The 17764-nt window shown below is 38.3% G+C and overlaps 2 protein-coding genes across 3 annotated transcripts in view; one reads left to right on the forward strand and one right to left on the reverse strand.

The window, feature by feature from the left end:
• Mlana (melan-A) overlaps positions 1-5496 on the reverse strand; it is a 65543-nt gene extending 60047 nt beyond the window's left edge. For both annotated transcript variants that reach the window (XM_077108825.1, XM_077108824.1), the window contains exon 1: positions 5459-5496. The gene's annotated coding sequence lies outside the window, so the exon portion shown is untranslated. The remainder of the gene's footprint in view (positions 1-5458) is intronic.
• A 66-nt stretch (positions 5497-5562) lies between these two features.
• Positions 5563-17764, forward strand: part of Ermp1 (endoplasmic reticulum metallopeptidase 1) — a 46285-nt gene continuing 34083 nt past the window's right edge. The window contains exons 1-4 of the mRNA XM_076846001.2: positions 5563-6018; positions 7468-7769; positions 11493-11620; positions 12260-12365. Coding sequence (XP_076702116.1) covers positions 5684-6018; positions 7468-7769; positions 11493-11620; positions 12260-12365 — 871 coding nt within the window. The 5' untranslated portion in view covers positions 5563-5683. The remainder of the gene's footprint in view (positions 6019-7467; positions 7770-11492; positions 11621-12259; positions 12366-17764) is intronic.

The raw sequence follows: 17764 nt of genomic DNA on the forward strand, positions 1-17764 counted from the left end.
GGGAAGAGATGGGGCTGGATCTGCACTCCTAAATGCTTTGAGCTCTGGCAATGCATACCCTCATGAATGTTTTAATAGACTGAAACAGCCAGTTTCAGCATGGAGCAAATTCACATAAGTCAGCTTCCCCAGCCCCCAAACAGCTGAGTCATACCCTTTTGTCCTAAGTCACCTGCTCCTGCAGCCCAGTGGAGAAAGCAAACAAAGCCCTTAGTGTGTGGCCTTGAAATAAGTCCCCAGAAACCTTCACATCCTGGGTTCTATGAAGGAGAAAAAGAAAATTCAGAATCTAAAGCCATTCAAAAGCATGTGCACTGACTCTTCTCCATGTCACAGGCTGAGTTTAAGAAATGATAATTAAGTGAAAACTCTTTAAAAAATTTGTTGGTTCAGCAATCGATTAATTACTGAATCTTTCCCCCTAAGCTTTTTAGTTGAAATGTGCTTGGAGCTGGGATGTAGTTTGGCAGTAGAGTATTTACTTAGCATGTACCAGGGTCTGGGTTTGATTCCCAGCCCCAGAAAGAAAAAAAAAAAGAGTTCTTTGAGAAAAACCAAAACCAGAGATTAACTTTTTGACACCATGCTCCCCTATCGTATCACATCCATGTAGGGCCTAATTTATAAACTGTCTAAAGATTAAAATGACGGTGCTCAATAGACAGGTGCTTTCCTAGGCACAGAGCTGCTGGAGCCTGCACACAGGTCCCTGGCTTCTAAAGGAAATGCTGAACTCATAGTAGGAAAGGTGGAAAAGAGAGAAATGAATAAAGAGGAGGAAAAATCCTACAGAGGTAACCACTGGCATTGTCCAGTGAATTACCTTCTACATATTTACTATTTATATAGTATGCCCTTATCTATTCAATTTTGTACCAGACTTTGGTAATATGGCATTTAATTCTACATGATATTCCAAACTCTGAATGTAATATAATTTGACCTTTTCTTTCTCCTTCTATGCTAAAGTCATTTCCATATATTTGACTTTTATAGATGAACATCGTTTTGCATTTTTCCTCTCTAGCTTCCACATGTGAGAGAAAACATATGGCCTTTGAGTTTCTGAGTTTGGTTTATTTCACTTAACAAAATGTTCTCCAGTTCCATCCATTTACTGGCAAATGCCATAATTTTATTCTTCTTTAAGGCTGAGTACTATTCCATCGTGTATATACACCACATTTTTTTAATCCATTCATTTGTTGAGGGGCATCTAGGTTGGTTCCATAGCTTGGCTATTATGAGTTGAGCTGCTATAAACATTGATGTGGCTGCATCACTTAGTATGCTGATTTTAAAATCAATATACTAGAGAATATCTTTCTAAAATTGACCATGGAAAGAGAAAACTGGCTGTGACAGATTCAGTGAGACACAGCTGGACTTGCTTCCTAACTCCTCTTGCCTCCCTAGATACAGGGAACTAGACAGCAGGGGTCCAACTCAGGTTTGCAGGGGAGGTGAGGGGGTATGCTGTTTTAGGCCCCATGGACAGCTCAGCTCATGGGGGGCAGGTAGCAAACTTCTAAAGAGAAGTCAGATTTGCATATCTGGCTTCTGTGCCATTTGAAATACCCTTTCCTGATGGTTCCTAGGCAGTCTGACCTATTGGGGTATGCCCTGTAGTTGACCATTTTCACCAGATATTAAAAATTTAGAGATTCATAGTTAGGAATATCAATTGTCTAGTAGCATCCTGAGGCCTCAGCTTTAGCATTAATGGATCTAAACCAACCTACCAACCAACCAAAAAACTAATGGCGTTCCCTGAACCTCAGCTCCATCCCTGGTCCTTTAAACCAAACTGGCCCACCCTTATTCTACCTAAGTGAGCACATTAAACCCAGCAATGGGCAACAGAACCTCTCTACAATATTTATACAAGATCTTATTTGCATTTGTAACCCTTGCTCTTCTTGTTTTTTTAATCTTTTGACTCACTGTTTTTCAGGTTTTGACATCTGCTTCTGTCTTTTGCATTTAGTTTTGACTCTCTTCTCACCTTTGGCTTGGAACCTCACTTAATTTCAATGTCAATCAGGTAAAAGGCCTCAGTCCCAGGGAACTTCACCCCCGCCCTGACAGGCCCTCTTCCAAGAAAGGAGAAAGTACGCTGTGGTTTCCTTCTAGGGCACATCTGCTTTGGAATAGCCTGTGTGGGAGCCAGAGGCTGGCAATTCATCTGAATCCTGACAGGTCACATGCCCTTCCACTCATTTTGGCTAATTTACTAGGAAATATCCAAGAAATGGTGAGAGAGAAGGGTCATGGGGCATCTCTGTGCCTGTTGGTCACTCTAGCTCTCACTTTGTCATGAAGGGACACACAAGAAACACACACTTGTCTGACAAACTAAATGAATGGATTTAGCCCCAGTGATCAATAGCTTACCTTATGGGGCATCCATCTTGTCTTTATCAGCAATTTGATACATGGGAACTAGAGCCTGCATTTCAATACACTGTGGTCATTTTTCCGCACATAAATCCAAGTGGCCTCAAAAGCTTCAAAGGCCAGACATTATCAAGGTCTGTTAGCCTTTGTGATCTAGGTGTGATCATTCCTGCTCTGCCTGGGGTTGAGACTGAGTGATCTTAGGAAATATCACTCAGACCATAAACTTTCATGCTCAAAATCATGCCAAAGTCCTTGCTGTGACCAGGAGCTCTCCTTGCTCTGGTCCCTGTCTGCTACTCTGACCTCTCTTTTCCACTGGCCCCATGGCTTGGTCTGTTTTTGTTACAGGCCTTTCCCAGTGTTGCTTCTGAACATACCAGCTCAATTTCCTCTGCCTGGAACATTTTCTCTCAGACTTATGTGGCCCTATTTCTCACTTCATTCAGGTTACCTCAAATGTCATCTACTCAGAAAGACCTTTGCTGATCACTGAAATACAACAGCAGCTTCTGTCATTCTCAATTTCCTGCTGTATTTTCCTCATAGCACTTAGCCCTGACATTTTATTCACATACATGTATACTCCTTTTGTTAGAATGTAACCTCTGTGAAGGCAGGAACGTTGATTTGTTCTTCTGTTTCCCCACCTTGATTAGTAATTGACAGAGTAGATATCTCACATATGGTAGCTCAAAAATATTCAAATATGAATGCCATAGTATATACAAGTCTAAGAGAAAAACTGCCTTTTAAGAACTCAATTATAGCTTCATTTGCACTACCTAGGGCTCTATGATTATCATGATAGGAAAATCACTTCTTTTCTATAAAGGATTATTTAAGGAAAATTCTCTAAAATAGCTTTTAATGAGAATTATGTGTGAGATTATTCATATATATATTAGTTGATTAATCCTCCTTGAATCCCACTAAGGCAGATATATCATTAGCACAGATAAGAACAACTGGTCTAGGTAAAATTATAACTTAAATAATGCCATGTGTATTGAAGGTACCAGATCCAGGAACTCAGATTCCTGAGTTCAATAGCCAGTTTTTTTTCTATTATGACACACTGTCTCCCATAGGGTCTGGTCAGAGACATTTACCATGCAGTATTCATTCAGAAAGAGTGAGCTCAAGTGATTTACTCAATCACATAGCTATTTTGACCCTAGATTTCTGATACCAATCAGCCCAGCAAATGATGGCACAAAATAAGTAAAGCATAAAAGACTTTGAGACATATGTGACCTTCCCTTAAGCACCAGAAACCTCCACATCTTGTTATACAGTGGAAACAGTTGATTTTGAGGTCTTTCAAAGATGGTAGAAAGTCTAGGTTTCAGAGGAAGTAAATAGCAAAAACAGTTGGTTCTCTTAGAAGGCAATATATACTCAATTCTTTTATTTAATAATTACTTATTGAGTGATGACATGGGCTACGCACAGAGCTAAGCACTACGGATGTGGTGATGAATAAATACGATGGACATTGTCTTTGGCTTCACAGAGCTTACAGACTCGAAAGAATCTCACAGAGCTAAAATTATGTTGTTTCCATAAAATTGTTATGTTTTCATTTATACATTTACTCAAGAATTATTTATTGTTGGGTGCAGTGACATACATCTATAATCCTGACAGCTCAGGAGGCTGAGGTAGGAGGATCATAAGTTAGAGGCCAGCCTCAGCAACTTAGGGAGACCCCTAAGCAACTTAGTGAGACCCTACCTTAAAAAAAAAAAAAAAAGAATTATTTATTGATTATATGCTACATGCAAATTTTGTGTTAAGAGCAGACAACAATGAGCAAAACCAGATATGATTCCTGCCCTCATGGAACCTACAGTCAAATGAGGGAAACATTAAATAATCCTGTGCATATCTGGTCAAATAAGGGAAACAAGACAGGCTTAATTTTCTTAAGTGATTCTTGTTTGAGGAAGTACCATTTACCCATTCTCTCCCAGGCTTATGTGGCCTTGTTTCTCACTTACACTGAGATTTGAAGGACTGAGTTAGAAATTAACTAGGCAGTGGGGGAAAGGAAAACATTCTAGGTAATCCAAATAGCATATGAGAATATCATGTTGTAGAAGAAAAGATGGTAAGCAGGAAGTCTGAAAGAGGCTAGTGCGGCTGGAGAGCTGGGAATAAGAAGCATTCTGATGGCAGAGGAGCCTGAGAAGTAGGCTGAGAAGTAGGAGGAAAACCATAGTGCATTGTATCTGACAAATGTATTAAGTCAAAATTGTGCAGTGTGCTTTTCCAGTTGGTTTCTAGATAAGGCTCATGGTACTGTATCAACTGCATGCCCGGGAAACACAAATGAAGCAGAGAGGCTCACTACACAAAAGAAGAAGAGAGGCTCACTGCACAAGCAAGAGGGAAGACTAATGGCTAGGATTCACACTAAAACCAAGACTATGCTTCTTACCACGGAGGGTGACACTGAAAAACGAATAACTTTTTTGGATCTTCTTCTCCAGAGTGTCGTTTGTAGTAGAGGAACAAAAGGCTGTTTTGGAAGCCCATGGAGTTAGATTTCAATTCTTCATCTGCTACCTCTAAGTTTCTCTGGTATTAAATAGAAATAGAAATATTTCCTTTTCCGGGTTCTTAGAATTAAATAAGACACTGTTAAAGTACTTGGCACAGTGTTTGATTCTTAGCCTGAACTCCTAAAAGACACGAGGTTATAAAGATCTGATTAGATTGTTCATGTGAAAGCAAAATGAGCCCTATTACTCATTTTAAGAGTCAGGAATCTACTTTTTCTGAGCCTGTTCTAATGCTCTTTACGAAAGTCGGGCCATTGTTTCCCTCATCCACCAGGTGCACCATAAAAGCCACCGTCATTCTTTATTTAAGCGCTCTCTCTCTCTCTCTCTCTCTCTCTCTCTCTCTCTCTCTCTCTCTCTCTCTCTCTCTCTCTCTCTCTCTCTCACTTTTCTCTTGTTTGGGTTGTTCATTTCTAGACTTATGGGTGTTTTTCCATTAGGAAATCTCTGTTCCCCATCAGGTTGGGAAACCATACAGGAGAAGAAATACCTACCACGCTCAGTCTGGGCCTGCCCTACCGTGGTCAGAGGTCTGCCCAAAGTAGCTGGTCGCGACGCGGCCGGACTGGCCAATCAGAAGAAGTTTGGCCCTCTGCAGTTTCCGTCCGCTCACTAGGAGGCGCTGCGGTGGCGGCAGCGGCGGCGGCGGCGGCGGCAGCGGCGGCTGCCGGGGCCGTCGCGGGCTGGGTCTGTTGGGCTGGCGGCTAAGGCTGGTGGCCATGGAGTGGGGCTCTGAGCCGGCTGCTGTGAGGCGGCATCGCGTCGGAGCCGAGCGTCGGGAAGGACTGGAGGCTCCGTCGCAATCGGAGAGGGAGGCCTCGGCTCAGGAGCCCTTGGTAGACGCGGCCAGAGGCCCGAGGACGCGGAAGAGGAGCCCGGGGGGTAGCGGCGGCGCTAGCCGGGGCGCGTGGACTGGGCTGTCCGAGGCACGCGCAGTGGTGGCGATCGCTGTCTACCTGCTCGCTCTCCGGTTTCTGGTACAGCTCTCGCTGCAGCAGCTCGTGCTGCGGGGGACCTCTGGGCACCCCGGCGAGTTCGACGCGCGCCATGCCAGGTACCGGCTGCTCTCGCCCGGCACTGCCCGCGCGTCCCTTTGCGTTCTCTTCCCAGGCGCCAGGGCACGGTACCTGCGCGCACCTGCCGGTGCGGGACACGTAGGTTTAGTCCCCACATCGCAGGTGCACGTGGAGTGGGGTTGCCTTAGGTGCCCTTCTTCTGGGGTCCGAACTGCCGGGATGGGGACTTGTCTGGTCTCCTGTTTAACTCGTGGTACGTACGTACAGATTGGGGGTGGCCGGGTGGATTGAGCCTCCTTTTTCACTTACACGTGGAGCTGCCTTTTTCATTTACTCATGTGCTCTCCCTGCACATGATTGGTTGTTAGTGGTATCCACATCTTCTGGAGCAACTTCCACTTTTTGCCTTGATTAGCTTTCTTACTTTTAAAATGAAATGAATGAGAAAGAAATAATATGTGTCCAGACTGTACTATAAATTCGGGGTTTTTTTGTGTGTGTGTTGGGGGGGCATTGTTGAAAGGGTCTAGTGTAGTGTTCTTTCTGAGGTTTACAGCCCCCAAATCTGAAAGCTATGGAGTCTCAGTGGAAAACCCATTCGAAACTTTGCACACAATTTCAGAAGTTCTCAAATTGTCTTTGGGGGTGCCCTAGGTTAGTGACTGTTTTTAAAAAGACCTTTAGGTGTGTTAGGAAAGGTGATTAAGTTGGGGGTATTGTAATAGGTGTCTGAAAGTTAATAAAATCATAAGTCAGCAGTTTTCAACAATCATTGTGTTTTAAAAACTTTTTCTTTGATTGCAAAGTGCTGAAAGCTTTTTAAGGACTTTCTGGAACACCCCTAACCCTCTCTTTTTCCTTATTTGTAATGCATTGAAACTTTTTTTTTTTTTGCTTTAGGGTAGAGTTGTTGTGGCCTGAATTGAAGTTTTTAGGTCCTGTGTGCACAGAAGGAAGGTTGAGTCCATTCCTCACCAAATGTTTTTCTTCGCTTATTTACCCTCTTGACTTGATTGTCTTTGCTTATTGATTTCTGCCATTTAGAATTGGAAACCCAGAATTAATAACCTTCAGGAGTGGTGGCACTCTGAAGTTGTATTCTCTCCTATCCAGCCTTCAGTGTTCACACATTTTGAATATGATCCTGTCTTTCTATTGATTTGTTATGGAGATTGAGAGAAATTGGAAGCCAGATGGGTAGATAAAACTGAAGGCATTAACTCTTGGGAGGCAAAATAAAATGATGGAATTTTACAAATGATTGTTCTATAGGGTTGGGGATGTAGCTCAGTGGTAGAGTGCTTGCAAATAAGTGCTTGATTTCATAACAAAGCAGTATTTTTTTTTTTTTTTTAAATAGGAGGAAACCAAAGAACTATGCTTTTTGTGGGGGAAGAAGTGGCATGTAATAGAAAAGTTGCTCTGTTCTAAGTGTTAGTTTTAAGCCTACAAGTGTTTGTCATCATCATTCTTTTGGCTGCTTCCAGGGATTATCTTGAACATATAACATCCATTGGCCCCAGGACTACAGGAAGTCCAGAAAATGAAATCCTGACTGTGCACTACCTTTTAGAACAGATTAAATTGATTGAAGTTCAAAGTAATAGACTTCACAAGATTTCAGTGGATGTACAACGGCCTACAGGCTCCTTTAGCATTGACTTCTTGGGAGGTTTTACAAGCTACTATGACAACATCACCAATGTTGTGGTAAAACTGGAACCCAGAGATGGAGCCCAGCATGCTGTCCTGGCTAACTGTCATTTTGACTCAGTGGCAAATTCACCAGGTATGTACCTGTTTTGCAGACATTCTAAGACTTAATAGCTAAGAGAGTTTATTTAACAACCTGAAGATGTTTGGGCAGTTTTGGGGACCATTTTCTTGGACAAGTCTTTTTGTTGTTGTGATGGAAGGTATCAGTTTTAAGATCTAACCATTCAGTTTTCTCTTATGTGCTTCATTATTATTACTTTTTTAAATATTAATGCTGGTAGCCCAATCATGAAATTTCATTTTTGGTAGACTGAAGCAGCCTAATCAGTGTTACCAGTCTGTGTCCTGTGTCCTAGAGTCAGGTTTGTCACTTCAAGTGTTTATTTAGTTAGGTATTGTAAAAGTAGTGGGGATACTTCATAAAGAATAGTCTTTGCCTTTAAGGGATACATGATTTGGAGGATACCACTTCTGGCAGTTTCTGTTGACTTGTAAAGGGAGAATTTTGTGTGCCATTGCTGTTAGAGTACAAAATTAATTTAAAATCTTGCTCTGAAATACCTGGAAAAATAGGATACTTGATATTTAGGACAGTGCCTGATATAATGTATATTTTCCAAAAGATTGAAAATCTCCTAAATAGAACTTTCATTTTGTAAAATAAGATTCCTCAGAAAATTGTTTTCAATTGTTAAAGTAGGAAAAGTGGATAGATACAAATAGAAAATAGCATTTTACAATGTTATCATTTAGAATGTACTTGGCTTTTTCAGAAATCAGTATGCACATATTTGTTATGTAAAAGCTGGAGTACTTTCCTCCATGCTAGAAAAACCAGTGGTCTTTTATGTCAGAATAAAAGCACTAATAAAACAAGCATCACCCTCTATTATACATCAGTTCTGGGAAGGGGCAAATAAGTATCATAATTGTTTAAAGGATATTATATAAGAAAGATTTGTACATAAGTAAATGTAGAGGGAGAAAAAATAATTTTCCCTCTGTCCTTCATAGTTCTTAGACGGATTGAATTCCTGTAATAACAAAAAGATCGTTTTTTTTGGTCGGGGGGCAGTGCTGGGGATCTAACCCAGGACCTTGTGAATGCTAGGCAAACACTTTAGCACCGAACCATATCCCTAGCCTGAGAAGATAGATTGAAAAGAGAAGAATCAAAGTTTTTATTACCATGTATTACAAGGAAGGTATCCAGGGAAAATGAGTAAGTATCAAAGAGGTGGCTTAGAACTCTGGCTTATATAGCATCTTCAACAAAAACACATTGCCTTTTGAATTGACAGGACAAAGGAAAAGGACTCCATGGCCAGCAAATTGTTTGAATATAAATATATTGTAGATAAAGCTAGTTAGTAAAGTTTGTTATTTAGATTTCTCTGCTGCAGTTTCTAGGTTAATAAGGGTCTAAAATTGTCTTTGGTGATTAGCCTTTGACCTTCTTGGTAGAGAGGGAAGGTAGAATACCTCCATAAATTTATATCCTATTGCCTAATTTAGGCAAATAGGAGGAAGGCAAGAGCATTTATCCACTTCTCAGTTGCCTTCAGCTCAAAATAATCCTTATGCCAAAGTGGCATATATTGGAGTGGCATATTCTGTTACTCTTGGGGCCAAGTGTTACAAATTGCATATGTAGTGTGCTAATTAAAGAATGGTATTTTTGTGAGCCATTAGAATCTATTTTTACCTAAATTTTTATAAGAATATCTATACCAATAGTCTCAAGGAAATTTCTGTCAAGAAGTTGTTAAAAATAATAAAATAAGGTTTTGCACATTCATCAAATAGACTATTACCTAAATTATTCTTGTGGGATAGAAATTGAAATATAAGTTTTTTTTTTTTTTTTGTACTGGGGATTGAACTCAGGGGTATCTGACCACATCCCTAGCCCTATTGTTTTTGAAACTCAGGAACTAGTACCAATTAGGAGTAATCTTATTCACACAAAAGCCTTAATTATCTTTTTGAGTCTGCTGTGAGGTTCTCAGTCATTGGTAGAAGAGTTATTTGAGTTATTTGGGGGGTGGCTTCAATTTTGGGGTTAATTCTAAACAGAAAGGTATGTTGGTCAACTACTCCCCTTTCTCTCTCCTAAGATACCAGAACCATTAAAATAAGGGAAGATAAATGGACAGCATAATTTACTAATCAACCCTATAATGATAAATATGTTTTAATTTCCCTTTTACTTTTAATAAAGAAAAATTTTATTGTTTGCTTTTTATTATAAAATGATTCTCAGCCTCAAAGTAAAAGTAAATGTTTTGGGACTGGGATTATAGCTTAGCCATAGAGCGCTTGCCTCATGCATGTTAGGCACTGGGTTCTATCCTCAGCACCACATAAAAGTAAGTAAAAATATTATGTCCATCTTTGAAAAAAAAAAGTAAATGTTTAAAAAAATGTTTTTATTTCTGGCCAGCACTTTTTAAAAAAAATTTTTTGTAGTTGTAGATGGACAGAATGCCAGAATGCCTTTATTTTATTTGTTTATTTTTATGTGATGCTGAGGACTTAACCTAGTTCCTCACACATGCTAGGCAAGTGCTCTGCCACTGAGTTATAGCCCCAGCCCTTTTTTGTTTTTGTTGGTAATTGGATTGAACCCGGGGACACTCTACCACTGAGCTACATTCCCAACCCTTAGTTTTTATTTTTAAACAGGGTCTTGCTGAGTTGCCCAGGCTAGCCTCCAACTTACCATCATCCTCCTGTCTCACCCTCCTGATTCCAGGTTCATGCCACCATACCTAGCCAAAGGTGACATTTTTTTTTTTTTTTTAAGAGAGAGAGAGAGAGAGAGAGAGAGGTTTATTTATTTATTTATTTTTTAGTTCTCGGGGGACACAACATCTTTGTTTGTATGTGGTGCTGAGGATGGAACCTGGGCCACACACATGCCAGGAGAGCGCGCTACCGCTTGAGCCACATCCCCAGCCCAAGGTGGCACTTTTTAGTAATGGCAACATATTCTTGCAGAATAGTAATTAGATAACTATTACTTTGTTTCATTTTGATTAATACCACAATTCAGTAATCACTACCAAGACAAGAATTGTTAATAGTGTTTCTTCTTCAGTAGGAATTGAATCTAGAATTTAACAAAGCCCAAACAAGCATTTTTATTTTAGCTGGCATCCTTAACCCCTTTTGTCTCATTGTGTCAGATGTGGAGCAGCCATAAAAACTTAAATTGAGCAATAAATATATTAATTATGTCCACTTTGAAATGATATTTGAACATTAAGTTCCCAGAATTGAAAACTTGGAACTTCATGGAATAAGTTTACTGAGAGGAGAAGGAAAAATTAACATGGAATGCCTCCCAGGTTTTAGGTACCAGGTTTGCCTTGTATAATCCTCACAACAAACCTGGGAGGTGGCTGTCATTATTCTGCTTCCTAGACTGGAAAATAGTAGAGTAAAGCAAGGGCTAAAATTTATTTCCTAATCTTTCCTTTTCTAAAATAGCCATTAAACTGGAGCACACTGCCTCCCAGTGCGTAGATCCACAAATGCTCTTGCTTGGGTTATGATAGAGTTTATTTACTTGGAATACTCTTTAAACTTATTGTTTTAAATTTTTTGTTTATTTTTGGTACCAGGGATTGAACCCAGGAATGCTTAACCATTGAGCCATGTCTTCAGAGTTATGCTTCTGATCATGCAGCTTTTGTGATTTTTCTCTGAGGGAAAAAATTCCATTCTTAGGCATTACAATTATAATGTAAAAGTTCTAAAATCTGAGAAGCAAATCTGTTTTTCTGGTTTGAAGGTGCCAGTGATGATGCAGTTAGTTGTTCAGTAATGCTGGAAGTCCTTCGTGTCTTATCAACATCTTCAGAATCCTTACGGCATGCTGTGGTGTTTCTCTTCAATGGTGCTGAAGAAAATGTCTTGCAGGTGAGAACTGTTTTAAATACCAGGCTTGAGTAATAATGAGAATAATAACAATAACTAACACTTATGCATTTTTATTATTCATATGAATAGTATTATAAAATGGTATGCAAAAGACATATTGTACCTGCCAGTACTTTAGAAAATCCACTGATGTTAACATATTCAGTATATGAAGAACTCAACTCAGAACAGTTCATCTTGGCAGTGTTTGATTCTTTTGAGAGCTCTTTGATGGCATAATAACTCATATTTAGTTTTCTTTGGAGTTACAGAGATGTTTTCAGACAGGCATATAGAATAATGCCCTGCCATGCAAATTATCTCTTCCTTACTCTTGTTCTTTTTGTCTTTCTTTTGCCCAGCCTCACATTTACCAAGGATGTTGTTTGGCACCACTCATGGCACCACTCAGTCTGCCTCTCTGATAAATGACTTTCTAAAACTCAATAGACTGCACACAGCCATTAGATGTAAAGAGAAACAGAGAATGTCTTCAGCAACTGCCTTTGAGAAATGATTCTTTTGTTCTTATATTCTTTACCTCATGAAGATAGCCAATCTGTCCTTTTAAATAAGTACAGTAAAAAATTTAGGTTCTGATCATTTACCCTGTATTTATTTTCTTTCCTTCTCATTAAGGCCAGTCATGGTTTCATTACTCAGCACCCCTGGGCCAGCCTGATTCGTGCATTTATTAACCTGGAAGCAGCTGGAGTAGGAGGGAAAGAACTTGTGTTCCAAACAGGTATGCAACACCATGCTCTGTGTATTTTAATGCAATTCTGATTTTTTTTAAAGTGGAAAGTTTTTTAACTTAAGTAATTCCTTAAACAATCTCTTTGTTTTTTGTTTTTGCTCAGCAAGTGCTCTTTTCACTGAGGAACATACCCACCATCTTTAATGAAGTATGTCTTGAATGAGCATTCTTTGTAGAATATAAAAAAGTATAAATTTGCCTAAGTTTTCAGAGTTGGTAAATGGCAGAGCAGGATTTGAATCTAGGCAGTTCAGGTTTGGAATGTGATGTAGGTAGTGAACATTTTATTCATTATGGGTGATCATGATATAAATAACTTTAAATGAGAATCATTTCATGAATTAAAATGAGAGAATTTATGTGTAGTTTAAGGTATTTAAATTTATCATTGAATTAATTTGAATGTAAAAAGAAATCCAATAATATTTAATCCACCAGAGAAATGTTTAAAAAAATTTTTTTAATTGATTTTTTGATACTGGGGATTGAACCCAGAGGTACTTTACTACTGAGCCACATCCCCAGCCCTTTGAATTTTTTTTTTTTTTTTGAGACCCTTCTCACTGAGTCGCCTAGGGCCTTGCCAAGTTGCTGAGGCTAGCCACCTTGAACTTGTGTTCCTCCTGCCTTATACTCCTGAGTAGCTGATATTGTAGGTGTGTGTCACCATTCCCAGTGAAATATTTTAAATTTTATGATTAAGCTTTTTAATGCTAAAAAGTTACAGTTGATAAATATGCAATTATCATCTTTCTTAATTCAAAACTCATAGATTTATTTAGTCAGGGTCTACTAAAATCTGACAATGGAAGTTCCATGCCTTTTCCCTGCTCTGTTAGAAATTTGGCTTATGTATTTTATCCAGACATAAACATTTGCCAGAAGTTTTTAATATTGAGTAGTGTGTTGGGTGAGATTGGTGAGGGAAGTGAATAAGGTAATAATGGGAACTTGTTTTATAGCACCCATGAAAGACATGATATTGTTTAAGTTATGAAGTTATGCTAAATGCTAAGTGTGTTTTTGTAACCTGAGCAGTACATACTTACTATCCATCCAACTTAAGTTTTTATGCTTCAAAATGGATGTGTGCTTTACTTAAGCTAAGCCTCTGAGAATCTCAAGGTCATAAGATTAAAAGCAGCGAGGTTTTTACTTTCTTTTCAGCTCTCAAACCTCATTGCTTCCTCTTCATCTAACTAATGAGAAGAAGCTGGATTCTAACATAGGAGTAAGTAGCTGCTACATTTTATTCACACCTCTGGGATGTCATTCAGGGTAGGAAGAACACATTCAACAATGACCAAATAAAAAAGCGGTAGCAGAAAATTTGTAAGGAAAGAGGACTTTAAGTCAGTCTTTCCTCTTTTGAAAATCTCAGGGCTTCACATGAACAGTAGCATGTCTGTATGTTTTCCTTGTCATAAGTATACTGTATGCTAAGTGCCTTTATATTCATGCTTTTAGTTATTGTCACAGCACCCTATCCCCATATTTCTCCTATCCAGGTATAATCCAGTGTTGTATGCTAGTCTGTAGCTTTCCTGAATTTTTTTCTGTGTGCATATATATTAGCATATTTTACATATGTGAAGCCCAAACAGTTGAAAGCACATTTACCTAGGGTTAGTCAGGTTGAGTCCCAAGTCAGTTTCTTTATTTATTTATATTTATTCAGTACTTGCTGTTGTTAGGTCTGACTAGCCCAAAGTCCTTATTCTTCACTTAATGTATGTATTTTATTTAAATATTCTATAGCTACATAAATTTTAGAAATAATTGCATTATCTGGAAGGCTATAAATAAATTTAATAATGGTCACAGTTAAATAGTGGGTATTTATTGGTGGAACTAGGGAGGTTGTGCCTGGAGCTGAGAGGAGGCAAAATGTAAAAAAGCAGTTTGAGCTCTATACTACTTCAGGAAATAAGACAAGAATTGTCACTACTATTTTACTTTCTGAATTGTTTAAAATTTTGCAGTGCATATGTTACTTTAATAATAAAGCAAAAAAGTGACTTAGGACTCAATAGCAGAATGTTTATATATAATTTAAATGTTTTACTCATTCTAAAACCCTCATATTTCGAAAGTAATATATTTCTGAAGGATCATCAACAAAAGATTTGGATGAAATTTTATACTGTTTCCCTCCCCTCCTAATTTTGGAGCTTATTCTTGTGGCTAAACTGCATACCTGAAAGCTTCCTCTGAGTACTTTCTGAAATTCTTGTACCTTTCCCAGTATTGCTTTCACTTTTGATCCCATTGCCTACAAAGACTAGCTTTTGTGGATACGTTTTTCTGAAAGTTAGTATCGTTTCCATGTTTAACTAAAAGAGGATAAATCCAGATTGGGGTTGTGGCTCAGCAGTAGAGTGCTTGCCTGTCATGTGTGAGGTACTGGGTTCGATTCTTAGCACCACATAGAAATGCATAAATAAAATAAAAGTCCATCTACAACTAAAAAAAAATAAAAATAAAAACGGATAAATCCTCCCCCCGCCTGCCCCTTGACATTTGGAATTGTGCTTGAAAGCATAAGGCAGATGGCTCTGTCCTTTGTGTTTTAAATAAGCCCTTTTTCTGTGTGGTAATAATTTACTTGTCCTGTCCTAGAAACTTTTCAGTTAAAACAGTCTGTACTCTCTAGTTTTGTTGTCACTTCTGAGAGATGTTGATTTGGGAGGGTTTTTTTAAAATATTTTTTTAGGTGTTAATAGACCTTTATTTTATTTATTTATACGTGGTGCTGAGAAATGAACCCAGTGCCTCACACATGCCAGGCAAGTGTGCTACTGCTGAGCCCCAGCCCCAGCCTCTATTTGAGTTTTTAGTGACTAGAATATCATTACTATTAATTTCTTAAAGAAGGGCCAGAAAGACTGATTTATCAGCTCAATGATTTAATGAGTTGGGAAGGCTTGATTTAATAATAGTGAAGTTGTTTTAAAATCCATCCTTTTAAAATTTAGACAGATTAGATCAGTAATATAAATTCCTTGTTAAAAAAAGAATTTCATATACTACCAACTTTGAGTGCAAGAAAGCCCATAAACAAAAAGGATCACAGAATCTTTTATTTTCTCTTGTGAAAATATTCATGTTTTTGTTCCTACCACCTAGAGCAAACCAGTGCAGTTTAGTCTACATCCTTTTGGAATATGTTTTTTTTGTATGTGTGTATATGTGTGTATATAAATAACACAGGATTATACTCTGCTTTATATTTTTCTTTAGAATGCATTCTTTTTATTTAAATTATAGCTTTATTGAGATATAATTCAGAGAAAAGTGTAAAATTAAGTGGTTTTTAGATATATCCACAAGAGTCGAGTGATCATCATCATAATTATAAAATGTATTTATTACCCTGAAAAAACCCCCTATACTCAATATGCATTCATTCCCATTTTGTCCCAAACACAGGCAACCACCTGCCAATTTTCTATTTCTACAGATTTGTCTATTCTAGATATTTCATATTAATGGAAACAAATAACATGGCATCTTGTATGTGGCTTCTTTTCCTTATTATGTTTTTGAGGTTCTACCATGTTCTAGTATGTATCAGTACTTCATTTCTTTTAAATGGATGAGTAGCCCATTGTATATGGATCTATCACATTTTGTTTATTAATTTCATTATCTGATGGACATTTGGAGTATTAGAGAAACAGGCATCTTTTATACACTATTTATTGGTAGAAATGTAGAATGATGTATTTTGTCAATATGAATTATATATTTTTTTGGTACTGAGTATTGAACCCAGGGATGCTTAACCACTGAGCCATATCCCTAGACCTTTTTATTTTTTATTTAGAGACAGGATCTTGCTAAATTGCTTAGAGCCTTGCTAAGTTTCTGAGGCTGGCATTGAACTTGTGATTCTCCTGCCTTAGTCTCTGGAGTTGCTAGAATTATAGTCAGGCCACCATGCCTGACTATGTATTACTTTTTTGTTGTTGTTGTTGTTTTTAGATATACATGACAGTAGGGTATATGTATTACTTTTTGACATGTAGATTCTTCTGTCTAGCTGGTTCAATTCTGGGAATTTATTTTGTAGAAATAGTTGACTTGGACACATAGGGCTAAGTGTTACATAGTCTTCTTGACTTTTTTTGAGATGGGGTCTTACTATGTTGCCCAGGCTAGCCTGGAACTATCCTCCTGCCTCAGTCTCCCAAGTTGGGGATTATAAGTGTGCACCGCCGCACCTGGCTTGGCTTTTTTATGAGTGAAACATTTAAATTAACTTTAAGGTTCATGAGTAGGAGGCTGGTTATATAGATGGTGACTTAAATTCTTTTCTCTTAAGTTCTTTTTTGTTTTTCCATCATTCATTTTTTCTTCTCTAGAGAAATGAACTCTTTCTCTCATCTTAAAGAAGACCACTTTTTGTCCCAACCCAACTCTACTGCCTTATTTCTCTGACCATCTACTGCAAAATTCTTTTGAGACTGATCTATGGTTGTTTTCTCCAAGTGACTTGTTTCTGCTTTTCGACCAGTTCTGTAAGCTTTAGCCTTCTCACCAAAACTACTCTTGTTAATAAAGTTGCTGTGGCAAATTCAGTGTCCAGTTTTCAGGCCTTATCTTTCTTGGCTTCATTAATAATATTTGCCATTTTTTCTCCTTTATTGAGTTTCCTTTTTTTGTTTCTCTGGGTGCCAGTGCCACCACCCAAATGTGAAGAGGTAGAGCTGTGACAATGACGATGTAGCTCTGCTTTCACTTCACTTCAGGGAGCTTTGACTTTTCATTCTTTCACTGAATTCTAGTTCCCTTCAACAACACATATGCCTAAACTCTTTGCATGAAAAAAGTGACTCATTCTTTTTTCTGGTACCGGGGATTGAACCCAGGGGTGCTTTACTATTGAGCTACATACCCAGTCCTATTTAAAATTTTTTTGAGACAGAGTCTCCCTAAGTTGCTGAGGGTCTCTAGCCTTCTGTCTCAGTGTCCTGAGTTACTGGGATTATAGGTATGGGCTTATTCTTTAAGAAGTAATTTACAGATACACACAACCTGGAAGCATGAAGGATTTTGATGATGGCAAGAGATAGAATGCAAATTGAAAATGTTTCTAAATGTGTCTGATACCTTTCTCTTTTAGGATAACTAAGATAAAAGCTTTTGGGATCAGGTGAGATAGGGGAGTGATGAAGAGTCCAGGGTCTGTAATTAAATGACATAAGCTCAAACCTCACAACCTTAGTGGCAGTATGCTGTAAGCACTGAACATTGGACAAATTTTATAACTGCTTCAAGCTATAGTTTCTCCTCTATAAAAATGGGATACTATTTGTATCTACCTCTTTTTTTTAATATTTATTTATTTTTATGTGGTGCTGAGGATTGAACCCAGTGCCTCATGT

Source organism: Callospermophilus lateralis, chromosome 2 (genome assembly GCF_048772815.1).
Source record: "Callospermophilus lateralis isolate mCalLat2 chromosome 2, mCalLat2.hap1, whole genome shotgun sequence".
Taxonomy (NCBI): Eukaryota; Metazoa; Chordata; class Mammalia; order Rodentia; family Sciuridae; genus Callospermophilus; species Callospermophilus lateralis.